The sequence below is a fragment of the Stegostoma tigrinum genome, chromosome 1, assembly GCF_030684315.1.
Source record: "Stegostoma tigrinum isolate sSteTig4 chromosome 1, sSteTig4.hap1, whole genome shotgun sequence".
Classification (NCBI taxonomy): Eukaryota; Metazoa; Chordata; class Chondrichthyes; order Orectolobiformes; family Stegostomatidae; genus Stegostoma; species Stegostoma tigrinum.
Window position 1 is genome coordinate 6,923,190 of NC_081354.1, and position 13,755 is coordinate 6,936,944.

The 13,755-nt window shown below is 44.4% G+C and overlaps 1 protein-coding gene across 15 annotated transcripts in view; it reads right to left on the reverse strand.

The window, feature by feature from the left end:
- pdlim5a (PDZ and LIM domain 5a) overlaps nucleotides 1-13,755 on the reverse strand; it is a 252,103-nt gene that overhangs the window by 105,340 nt on the left and 133,008 nt on the right. For all 15 annotated transcript variants that reach the window (XM_059649664.1, XM_059649648.1, XM_059649741.1 and 12 more), the window contains one exon: nucleotides 462-504. In XM_059649664.1, the coding sequence (XP_059505647.1) occupies nucleotides 462-504 (43 nt within the window). The remainder of the gene's footprint in view (nucleotides 1-461; nucleotides 505-13,755) is intronic.

Consider the following 13,755-nt stretch of genomic DNA (forward strand, 5'->3'; position numbering starts at 1 on the left):
ATCTGCATTAAAAATAGAAATTACTGGCGAAACTCGCAGGTCTGTGGAGAGAGACAGAGAACAAAGCTAACGTTTCAAGTCCAGTGATCCTTCTTCAGAACTCAAATAATTATTCCCCACAAGCCCAGTGGCTCTGCATTTATCCTTCAGAACAATATTCACTGCCATCAGTTTAAAAAAAAAGACAAGTTGCAACATCAACTTTAGCAAGCCCGAAAAAATACAGTAACTTAATGACAGTACTGAACACTCCACTAAAATGACTCATTCTAACCATAGTCAGAATGACTGATCTGTTTGAACAGTTTCTCCTGCTCTTCACCACAATACTCAACAGTAGGAGCCTTCAAGCTGACATTAGGGTGTGCGCGAGGCGTGCATTGGTTGAGAATGATTACTGCCCATTAGTAATAATGAAATGCAGACATCAGCGTTGATGACCCAGGAGGTCTTCAACCTACCTTCTGAACTGTTGTTGCAGTTGGTTTTGGAGCAGGAGAGGCCCTGAAAAACACAACAGAAGCCGCCATCAGTTATTACTGTTAGTTGACCAACATCTGAACAACAAAGATTCACTTTCACAATTAAACTACACACAGGCACCGACACGCACACAGCATCCAGGATCAGGAGATAAAATGAAGTCAATAGAAACCGAAAGAACTGCGGATGCCGTAAATCAGGAATGAAAACAGAAGTTGCTGGAAAAGCCCAGCAGATCTGGCAGCATCTGTGAAGGTAAAAAACGGAATTGACGTTTCAGGTCCGGTGACCCTTCCTCAGAACACGGACTGCCCGAAGGTTGCAGGAACAGCAACTCATATTCCGCCTGGGAACCCTGCAGCCATATGGTATCAATGTGGACTTCACCAGTTTCAAAATCTCCCCTTCCCCTACTGCATCCCTCAACCAGCCCAGATCGACCCCTCCCCCCACTGCACCACACAACCAGCCCAGCTCTTCCCCCCCACCCACTGCATCCCAAAACCAGTCCAACCTGTCTCTGCCTCCCTAACCGGTTCTTCCTCTCACCCATCCCTTCCTCCCACCCCAAGCCGCACCCCCCGCTACCTACTAACCTCATCCCACCTCCTTGACCTGTCCGTCTTCCCTGGACTGACCTATCCCCTCCCTACCTCCCCACCTACACTCTCTCCACCTATCTTCTTTACTCTCCATCTTCGGTCCGCCTCCCCCTCTCTCCCTATTTATTCCAGTTCCCTCCCCCCATCCCCCTCTCTGATGAAGGGTCTAGGCCCGAAACGTCAGCTTTTGTGCTCCTGAGATGCTGCTTGGCCTGCTGTGTTCGTCCAGCCTCACATTTTATTATCTTGGAATCTCCAGCATCTGCAGTTCCCATTATCTCTGCTGCTAGACCTGCTGGGCTTTTCCAGCAACTTTGTTTTTTTGAGACAAAACGAACTCCCAATTAGCCACTCCTCAACTTTGAAGGATTTCATGCAGTTTAAAAAAAGACTTGCATTTCTATAGCACTCATTCACATCCTCAACATGATCCAAGTGCTTCGAGATCTACTGAAGCACTTTATTCCCCGCCAAAAAAACACTGTTGAGAGGTCAGATCTGAAGCAGCTAATTTACACGCACATCAACCTCCCACAAACAGCAAAGCAACAAAAACCAAGTCTGTTTCAGTGATGCTGGTTCAGGAATACATACTTGCCCACCAAGTCAGAGATGTCACCACGAGATTTTTATGCGAATCGCACGTAATGCCAGTTGAGGGACACAAATATTCCCGCAAAAAAAAAAGTAGGGAAAAATACACAGAAAGGGTTACTCCCAATCATACAAAGTGCAGGTCAGAGGCTAGGAATTCTGTGGGGAGAAACTCACCTCTGGCTCTCTAATGCTTGTCCATTATCTACAAAGGTACATGTCAGAAGTTTCATGGGACTTTCTTCATTTGCCTGGATGAATGCAGATCCAAAAAGACCATCCAGGACAAAGCAGACTGCTAAAGTGGCACTGCATCCACTATCTTCAGCTTTCTCTCTCTCTGCCTCCAAGGCATAGCCGCTGTAGTGTGTACCATCTTATACAATGCACTGCAGCAACTCGAACGCTCCGCCATATCTGCAACCTCCATCACCTACAAGAACAAGGGCTGCAGATACAAGGGAACGCCATCACCTACAAGTTTGCCTCCAAACCAAACATCAACCTGAATTGGAAATATATCGCTGCTTCTTCACTGTCACTAGGTCAAAGTGCTGTAACTTCCTCTCCGACAGCACCGCGGGTGAACTTATATTCTCATGGACTGCAGCAGCTCACCACCACCTTCTCAATCTCAGTTAGGAATGGGCAATTAAATGCTGGCTAAACTAGCCATGTCCAATTCCCGTGAATGAACTTATAACAGTACTTTGTAGATAAGTTTCAAAGCACCATTGAGCTGAAGTCTAAAAATTGGTCAGTGCCAGCTAATGAGGAAGAAAGCGTTCTGCGTAATGCCAAGTATTTGTGGTCTGACAAAATGGCAGCGGAGCGGGGCTTTTGAGCACAGGCCTAGTCTGCTCCGTCAGCTTTTCTTTTCTTTTGACACCTTTCTCATTTTTTTTTCTTAGAACTTACCTCTTGTTGAAGAGAGCAGTCAAGCCAACTGCATCGGCAGTGCGCGAGCCCATAAGTGCGGACTCGAGTAGGCCCAGTAGTGGGGACCCATGGCAACCCAGGTGAGTTCGGGCTCTTACCTACTGCACCGACTCGGGATCGCTGTGGCGGTGGAGAATATTGGTTTTCGGTGGTGTCTGAGTCCAGCGTGGGTTCATGGAGGCCATGGTGGAGGGGAGTTTGGGCCCAGTACGAGACCCTGGCTGCGTCAGCGAGGTAGGCCCGAAACTGACTCATTGAGGTGGCGGAGTCGAGGTTGGGCCAGAGCGGTACCAGGAAGCATCTGTAGCGTCAGCATTGGCAAGGTCCAACGAGGCTTCATTGTGGCGAGATGGCAAAGTGGTATTGACTTCCAGCGATGACGGCACGGTGAATGGGGACTTGTACCTGATCACCAGGCCCATGGTGCAGCACCGAGCATGAAAGATTGTAAAGTGGAGCACTTTTTAACCTTTTCTGCCTTTTATATTCTATGGTTTGATTTATTTTTGTGTTTTGACATGGTGGCACTATACAATACTTTTCACTATTCTTTGTAACAAAATATAGGTGACAATAAGTCAATCAAATCAAATCAATACACTCATCTCTTCATTTACGTAGGGACCATCAATCGTAGTTAACAAAACTAATTTGCACCAGTTAACATTTTGGACGTGTTGCATATAAGGTGGGAGAACCAAGAAAGTTGGGGTAAAGAGCAGAGATGCATTCAATTGAGAATTATGAATGCTGAATTAACCCCAAAAAAACAAAAAAATACACGAGTTCAGCTATGGGGTGGTAATGTCTGTGAATTCATAAGAGGGTCAAGACAAAAAGTCTGCAGTTGCCTGCTCTGCAAAACAAATGTTTAACAGTCAGGTAATGTAAAAGCTTGCAGCAATGAAAGAGGCCATTCAGCCCATCGAGAAAAGGCCAGCACAGATACAAAAATGTTATCCAATTCATCCCCTTCCTCTAGCGTCAAGATATTGAAGAACTGCGCACAGGACGAGTTGCCAATTTGTAATGCAGTTTGATGTGAACATTTGTTTCAACAGCATGCAATATAAATCAGTTTAACTTCCATTTAAGAAAAAAAAACTTAAATTGCAACTCAGAACCTAAGGATTACTTGTTTCCAACAACATTTTCAAACCTGGTCACAATGTTAAGACCTGCTGCCAAATCAATTGGAAACAGGAGGATATTTAATTAGGGAATTAATTAGCTTTGTGGTCACAAGTTCATTCGGATGGGTGTTTTGATGGCTTGATTAATCTCGTGAATTGAAATAGACATGGGATGTAATGGGGTAGTTTACTCATATGCAAAGTACACTTCTGTTTTAGCCTTGTGACCAGCTTGTACACAGATTACTAGTGTATTTAAGCACAAAAGCAGCAGGAAGTCTGGTTCATGATTCCCTCGCACTCATGAATCAGTTCCCTTTGTGCTGTGCAATCCTTTACAGGTGAGAGACAGGTAAACCATGTCATTCTGGGTGTGCCTGTGGGAGACTGGGCAGCAAACCAATGTCAAGCAGTAAATCTGCTCTTCAAGCAGACAAGTCAAACAGTGCTCACACGCCAAAGTTATTTTCTTGGGCAGCTCATTCGCAAACATACAGTGATTTAGTCCCAACTGAACGCTGGGAAAGGCTAACATCGTAGTTGTCATAATGAGGTCAGCTAGGTGGACCTCAGAATACAAGCTCCCTGATTGGACCAGGCTAACTGCCCCAATCAGGGAGCCCCGGCTGACAGATAAAGAAAACAGGAGTGTCAGAAATCTTGCTCACTCAGAGCTGGCTTAGTGTCAAGAACTCTCCAGTTGTAAGTAAAGGGTGATTTGGTGCTCTTTATACCAAGGCAAAGGGATACCAGCCTCTGTGGAGGTATTTCACACATCATCACTCTGGGTTTTGCTGTAAAAGCCTCTGTTTCCCTCACTCCCCAACCCTCACCTTTCCATTATCACTCACTGACACTAAACTGCCCTGTGTAAACTCCCAAGGTAGTGTTCAATCCTTGGCACAACTATATCTCTCACATTGCTTCCTGTGACAAGGCAACTTATTGGCATCTCAACAATATTCTCGGCGTCGTCCTCTCAGGGTTCTTAGAGGAATCTCTGGGTTCTTAGAGGAAGAGGTCATTAGCTCCCCATGTCTTCTATTGTATCCAATGTGCTCATGATTGGTTTAAGTCAACTCTATATTGCCTCAATGCTCAATTCCTTTGACTGACAAAAATTTATCAGTCCCTGATTTTAAAATTAGTTGAGCACACATCAATTGCTCTCCGTGGAAGAGAGTTCCCAACGTCCATTACCCTCTGCATCTAGATGGGTTTCCTAATTTCATTCCTGAAGGGTCCAATTTTTTAAAAAATCTAGCAAGACACTCTGACTTATGGAAACAGTTTCTCCCAATTTAGCCAATCTGCTCGCCTAACTAACTTGGCAAATTTGATCAGATCACCCTGTAACCTTCTAAAATTCCATAAAATCCCTCCTTGCAGATTAAACATTGGAGACCAGGTATCATTCTTATAAATCCATGCCACACCCCCTCGAAAGGCAAATAATGCTTGCAGAAACATTCTGTCCAAAGTATGGTCTAACCAAGGAATTGTGGACCTGAAGAATAACATCTTCAGGCTTATATGCTATTGAACCATCCCCTGAGAAAAAGAACAGGAAATGACATCACCAACCCAAGGAAACCTATCCAGATAAATAGAAAGCGGGACATAACACCAGCGCTTCGTCGGAGGCTCACTGATGATGTTACCTAGAATGGTGACGAAACGTCTGAAAACTAACCTTCCAGCCCAGCGAGCAAACTCACATCCAGATGCCATTCCAATAGCTAGAAAGGCTGAGCATCCCATTTGGCCATTTGATTTTTTTTGTAGCAATTACAATATTTAAAGTATATTCTGGGCACTTGCGTGAAGCTTTTATCAAAGCTTTGACTTGAGTTGTCCTCTTTGCCCAAGTCTGTCAACTTTGATCATACATTGTCCTCCAGAGTGGCTCACTTCATTAACACTCCCATCTTGACTTACAATGGGGCCACCAGTACCGAAATGTTAATCCTCAATTGGTCTCCCACCATCTCACCTTTCGTCACTTCCAGGATTACACTGTGTGGGTGCGAGGAGAGGAAAATGTACATCTCAGAGGCAGGGCCCTATCATGTCTCAAACCTTCCACAAGGACACTATCACATGTGAACTGAGTTGCACCAACTCGAGTCAACGGTCAGAATGAGCGCAAAATAACAGGCCACTGAAGTGAGAACTTGTATTCACAAAATGTCTTTCATAATCTCAGGATGTCCCAACGTGATTGTTAGCCAATGAAGTGTGTTAGTGATATAAGACGCACAGGACTTATTTATCTATTTCATGACAAGTGATCATATAAATAATTTTAGTTAATGCTAGTTGAGGGTTATGTTCAGTTAAAAAGAAGTGTTTCACAAATAGCTGAGATGTAACAAAACAACAGGGTTGAACAAAACATATCCCAGATTCATACAGCTCCTTCAACGGCCTACAAGTTCTTCATGTCTCCTTGATAATGACCTCCTAAACAAACTCAGAATAAAGCAAGAGACTGAAGGACAGCAATAAATCTGGCACTTAAAATATTCAGGCCTTGGAGGACGAGAACCAGACGATATTGAATGTTAACCTACAATACATACAAGCCAGGGGAAACAGAGGTTAATTTGTACAGTGCTCCAGCCAGACCGCATCTGGATTATTAGGTCCAGAAACTCAGCAAATGTTCTGGGGAGAGAGATAATGGGAACTGCAGATGCTGGAGAATTCCAAGATAATAAAATGTGAGGCTGGATGAACACAGCAGGCCAAGCAGCATCTCAGGAGCACAAAAGCTGACGTTTCGGGCCTAGACCCTTCATCAGAGAGCCCGCAACGTCAGCTTTTGTGCTCCTGAGATGCTGCTTGGCCTGCTGTGTTCATCCAGCCTCACATTTTATTATCTTGAAATGTTCTGGGGACCTGGGTTCAAATCCTGTCATGGCAGATGGTGAAATTTGAGTTCAATGAAAGTCTGGAATCAAGAGATTAATAATATCCATGAATCTACTGTCAATTATCGGAAAAACCCCTCTGATTCACTAATGTCCTTTAGGGAAGGAAATCTACCATCCTTACCTGCTATGGCCTACATTTGACTCCAGACCCACAGCAATGTGGTTGACTCTTAACTGCCCTCTGGGCAATTAGGGATGGACAATGAGTAGCCAGAGCTACTCATATCACATAAATAAAAAAAAATCTAGGTGGACAAGAGAGACACTGTGTAGCTTTAAGAGTAGTCACAGGCCACAATGTTATGGAAAAAGATGTGAAAAACAGAGTGAAGTACCAGACAGAGAGTTCCAATAAACTGATACAAGTTAGTGTGTTATAATTAAAATCAGCCCTGTAGGACATTGGGGCCCAAGGTCAAACTTGAATAAAGGTCAGGGTTGATAAGAAGGACTTCAAAAAAGAACGACCAACAAGTGGAATAGTTTTCAAGTTGAGACAATCACGGTAAGAAAATCTTTGGGATGGTTTGGTACGCACCTGGGTTCTCAGACTAAAGGACCAGCAGTTCATATTTGGATGAACAAGGCATGTTCAAGGCTCTCTGGAACCACATTGAATTTGGGACAATATTACGAGATCAGTTATCAAAATCATTTTTTTTGAAAGCTTGATTTTGCAAAACGGATGACACTGACTACAGCAGTAAATTTGGCACAGGACACAAGCTGCTTAGCTGGAAGTCACCGAACCCGCAAAACTTTGAGAAAGAATCTCCAGACCCAGCCCGTAGCTAGAAAACATATTTGTTTCAGAACCAATGCAGATAGAGTCAAAAACAGAAATTGCTGTAAAAGCTGTGTAGATCTGGCAGCATCTGTGAACAGAGATCAGAGTTAACATTTTGGGTCCAGTGACCCTTCTTTAGATCAAGATCAGAAGTCACACAAAACCCCTGACTATAACCTAGTGTGTTGTGACTTCTGACCTTGTTCACCCCTCAGTCCAACACTGACATTTCTGCTTCAGGCTTTCCTCAGAACATCAGAGAAAGCCTGCCATAGGGAAAAAAGCCTTTGACCTATCACACTATTTCTCTGAAAACTCCGAGGGTTTCTAAGGTTGAAAAGCCATATTAGAGCAAGTGGAAGACGAGAGCTGACACCACTGTCTCCAGAAGAGATTTCAGCCAGCCACACCAGACCAGGGAGAAACCCTAGTGGCAACAGCTGGCGTGGACTTATGCTGCAGGCCAGCATTTAGACAATATCTGAATGTAACTTTTGTTTCCGAAATTTAACTTTTAATCAGCCAAGTACTTTTAATAATATAATACTCTATAGAGCTTTTAATTTTTTTTTACTTTTGCCTTGAAGGTTGTACTTTCGGTATGTGCTTAGTGAAGGTTTTTCATAAGCATGTCTGAAGGAGGAAAGAGGTTGGGTAGTTTCAGGGAAGAGATTCCGGAGCTTTAGGATCTCAGGGGATGCAGACCTAGCAGTGAAAAATCAAGGGTGCACTTTGGCAGAATTGAAGGAGTACCAGAATTGGGAGGACAGCAATAGGAGGTTGTCACTGGATGAGAAAATGGTAAATGTCATGAGAGGGAGGAATAAAAGCCTTGATATTCACCCATCCCACACCTCAGGCAGTCATGTTAACCAAAAGAAGGCAAAGCCCTCTGGATGGAAGAAACAGTTTCCCCAGGAGCATTGGGAATAAGCACACGGTCACTTGAGGATTCCGAATACACGGTGCAGCTTTTAACATCAACTTGATGATGTCACAGCCTTTTCCAACATGTGGCTTTTTGTGATTGGGTCACAATGTTAGGAAGGATAGCTGAACACTTGGTGATCAAGACAATTGAAAGAAAAAATTAGCAGTTGTTCTCAACCAACAATTATCCCAAGGGGACAGAGGCACGGACATCCGATGCATAACACGACAATGCAGTTAACGGTATGACAGAAGTCCTGTATGACCTATGAAGGTCTGCATGGTCTACTGGGATTTGACAATTAGAGGAAGGAAAGGAACCAGGCTTGGGGCCGAGCTCATTAGTACGAGTAGTGAGCCCATGTATAACAAGCAGTGAGTGTACATCAGCAGATAACTATGTTGAAACAAATTTGAAATCTATACTGAGTCTTTTTCCTCACTCCTGAAAATACACTCCACAGTGATGACTAGCTTCAAATTTATACAACCAACTTACACCCAACTAACTCAGCTAATCCATCACCTATTCCTATGAGGCTTCAGGTATTTCATCGGGTTGAATTAAATGATAAGGGAGTTAGTTAGTGCAGTTGGCTGGAAAACTGGCTTGTGATGCAGAGTGATACCAACTGTATGGGTCCGATTCCCACACTGTCTGAGATTACCATGAAGATCAGCCCTTGTCGGAATCACTATTCACCTTGGGCACTGTGCCCCTCAAGTTAAACCTTCATGAATCATCTCCCTCATTACACAGAGTGTGGCCCAATGATGACTTTAGCGTTTCTCTTTAAATAAGATCATAAAAACAGGTCAATGAAAGAAGCGACTCCCACAGCTACCTAGAAGACACCTCCTCCCATCCACCTTCCTGCAAAAATTCCATCCCCTATTCCCAATTTCTTTGCCTCTGCTCCCAGGATGAGGCATTCCACTCCCGTACATCCCAGATGTCCTCATTCTTCAAGGGCTGCAACATCTCCCCACCGCAGTGGTCGAGAACGCCCTCGACCATGTCTCCCGCATTTTCCACACCTCATCCCTCACACCCCGCCCCCGCAATAACCACCAAAAGAGAATCCCCCTCGTCCTCACATATCATTCCACCAACCTCTGGATACAACGCATCATCCTCCGACGCTTCCGCCATCTACAATCCGACCCCACCACTAAAGACATCTTTCCATCCCCCACCCTTGTCTGCTTTCCGGAGAGACCACTCTCTCCGCGACTCCCTTGTCCGCTCCACACTCCCCTCCAACCCCACCACACCCGGCACCTTCCCCTGCAACCGCAGGAAGTGCTACACTTGCCCCCACACCTCCTCCCTCACCCCTATCCCAGGTCCTAAGAAGATTTCCCACATCAAGCAGATGTTCACCTGCACATCTGCCAATATGGTATACTGCATCCGCTGTACCCGTTGTGGCTACCTCTACATTGGGGAAACCAAGCGGAGGCTTCGGGACCGCTTTGCAGAACCTATACTCGGTTCGCAATAAACAACTGTACCTCCCAGTCGCAAACCATTTCAACTGCCCCTCCCATTCCTTAGATGACATATCCATCATGGGCCTCCTGCAGTGCCATAATGGTGCTCCCGAAGGTTGCAGGAACAGCAACTGATATTCCGCTTGGGAACCCTGCAGCCCAGTGGTAGCAATGTGAATTTCACAAGCTTCAAAATCTCTCCTCCCCTCCCCCCACTGCATCCCAAAACCAGCCCAGCTCGTCCTCGCCTCCCTAACCTGTCCTTCCTCTCACCTATCCCTTCCTGCCACCTCAAGCCGCGCCTCCATTTCCTACCTGCTAACCTCATCCTGCCCCTTGACCTGTCAGTCCTCCCCAGACAGACCTATCTGCTCCCTACCTCCCCACCCATACTCTCCTCTACCCACCTTCGATCCACCTCCCTCTCTCTCCCTATTTATTTCAGAACCCACTCCCCATCCCTCTTCTCTGATGAAGGGTCTAGGACTGAAACGTCAGCTTTTGTGCTCCTAAGATGCTGCTTGACCTGCTGTGTTCATCCAGCTCCACATGGCGTTATCTCGGATTCTCCAGCATCTGCAGTTCCCATTATTTCTATCCAAGAAAGAAGCGATCAGGTCACCTCTCTTTCCTTTTAGAAATAAAAAAGACCCTCAGGAATTAATGATTTCACATCGGAGGAAAAGGCCATTTGGCCCAACTAGTCAATGCTGGTTTTGTACAGCACAGGAGCCTCTTCCCATCAGCATCTCCTTCCCTTCTGGTAATTATAGGCTTTCCTCTTCATTGGTCTGAATGGGTGTAATTTGGGGGAGGGGGAGGGAAATGTATCTGGAAATGTTGAAATGTTTCACATATGTTGTAGCCTCACAGTAAATGTTGCTATGATATTTAATGTTTCATCTAGGGGGATATACTCCCAGCACTGGGTGAATAAATCACAAGGCTGGATCACATAATCCCATGACTTCCAGCAAAACAAACTGACACTTTCTGGTCGTGACTGTCTCGATTGTGTTTCGACATTGTCGCTTGGCACAGAAATCATTTCTAAAATTCCTTCAAGAAAATGGTCAAAACACAACCAGGTTCCATGAGATTTTTTTCTGTTGGCAAGTGGGAACTTGTTTTTTTTTTCAGAAAAATGCCTTGCATTCTTTTACCAAATCACAAATTGTGTGTCATAGGATTTCAAATTACAGTGCATTAACTCTTGAAGCTAGGTCCGAGATTCACTATTTTCAGATGCAAACTGTTTTTAATAGCCTCAGAGATTGACTTCCTCGAATAGTAATAGAGAGAATCATGAATCAGATAACAAGTAAAGGGGCCATTCAGGGCATCAGGCCTGGTGTGGCCCTATCCAATCACTCCATTCCAACAATACGTTCCCCACTAGCCAGCTCTCCATCTATTTATCCAACTTTGTTTTGAAAGTTTGTTTTAAATCTGTTATTAGTGCTTTCTGCTTATACATAAACAACTTACTGCAAACAACACATTTTCTCATGCCACGTCTGCTCCTTGGACAAATCACCTTGAATCTGTGCCAATTGACTTTTCATTATTTGGTCTGTCAAAACATTGTACAACTTTAAGGACCTTTCTCAAATTTCCCCCTAACTTCCACTTCTCTAAGGGGATCAATCCCAGCTCCTCCATTCTATCGACACAAATAAATGACTTCATCCCTGGTGGTCCAGACTTGAGTACTATCTGGGAGTTGTGATCCAAGTTTGCCTCAAAGAATTTTAACTGATGCTGCAACACTTGTGTTATCTCCTGTAACGTAAGAAACTGGACATGGATATCACAGTATTGAAGAATCCAAAAGACAATTATGACAACGAAGTATCACGTTCAAATATTTCATTCCTCAGGCACATAACTGACTGGGCCAACATTAAGCTATTCGATTACAACAGAGCAGCAAACTTCCAAAGGAGTGTCATGTTTCAAGTGATCTGAGGTAAGATGGAGATTGAGAACTTTCTACCCTCAGGTCACCTTGCTACAAATGCTGTGATAATACAATGAGCATGTCTCCCAAAGGCTTACTGATTGAGAGGCATAACATAACAGTCCGACCTGTCTTTTATAAAGGATTAGCAAAAAAACTTTCCTTTTGTACTCCATGCCTTTCAGCAATAAATGAAGTAAGGATTCCATATGTTTGTTTAATAGCCTTTCCAACTCGTTCTGCCTCTGTCAAAGACATGCATTACTCAGCCTCAGGCTGCTGGGATCTTGCACTCCCTTTCATCTTGTACTATTTTGCTCATATTGCCTCTCCTCACTCTTCAAAAATGTGCAATTTCAGACATCTTTGTTCAATCATGCCTACTGCATTTCTGTCCATTTTATCAAATGGTTTATACCCACATTGTCCTTGCTGTTCTCATAGCTGAGAAAAACCTCAGATTCAGAGCATCTTCAAATTTTCGAAATTAATGACTTGAGCACCCACACCTAGGTCAATAACAAAAATTAGAAACCTCCTTGATATTTTGCTGTGAAACACCCTACTAAAGCAAAGCCTGAAAAGAACTGCAGATGCTGTACATCAGAATCAAAAACAGAAATTGCTGGAAAAGCTCAGCAGGTCAGACAGCATCTGTGGAGAGAAGTCAGAGTTAACATTTCAGGTTGAAGAACCTGCAGAAGGATCATGCAGGTTCTGGATTCTAGCCAACGAATCCATTTCATCACTTCTTGAAAGGGTATGGAAATAGATTTCACTAACCCTACAGTGTGGAAACAGGCCATTTGGCCCAACAAGGCCACAGTGAATCTCTGAAGAGCATCCCGTCCAGACTCACCCACCCCCACCCTATCCCTGTAACCCTGCAATTCCCATGGCTAATCCACCTAAACTTCACAACCCCAGACACTATGGGCAATTTAGCATGGCCAACACGCCTAACTTGCTCACCTTCAGACTGTGGGAGGAAACCGGAGCACCCAGAGGAAACCCACACAGACGTAGGAACCCAAGGAAACCTAACCAGATAAATAGGAAGCGGGACATAACACCAGCGCTTCGGAGGCTCACTGATGATGTTACCTAGAATGGTAACGAAACGTCTGAAAATGAACCTTCCAGCTCAGCGAGCAAACTCACATCCATAGGAAGACTGTGTGGAGTTTGCACAGTCACCCAAGGGTGGGATCGAACCCAGGTCCCTGGTGCTGTGAAGCAGCAGTGCTAACCACTGAGCCACTGTGCCACACATTCAATAGTAACTTTCAAAGGAAAATTAGACAAATATTTGAAAAGGAAAAATCAGGATGGTGGGCCAAGGAGAGCAGTGGAACTGATCTTTCAAACAGCATGATGGATCAGAAAGCCTCTTTCAGTGTTTCATCTCCTTCCAATTGTCTGTTCATTGTATTTCCTGAGAACGTTGCTGAAAACAATGTGTGCCATCTATCTTTTGATTGGTGGCACTATTTCCAGGATTCAGAACAATCAAAATGTTAATTTTGTTCTGGAATTCAATATGTTCGACCCAAGAGCAACAGCTTCATTGCTTCTCTTGGCAACCACCTTATCAGCCGAGACCCAATTTCGTGGGAAATTTTAAAATTATCTTTCTGCTCAAATACACTTTGCTCTGTAATCGAGGTGGGAGAAAGGTGAGTTAGGGCCGGGAGTAGACATCAGTCCTAGGACGAATTTTGCCCCCCTGCTTGAAAGGGGACTGAGAGAATGTGACAACACCATGACACCCCGACACCGACAACAGTCTTCAAAATCCAGGGACTGCAGCAGCTAAGTTGCCTCAATTAGAAATCAGTTCACCTCAATCTAAACAGTGAATTTCTGGCAAAATGTGCAACATTTCACTGACCTGGTA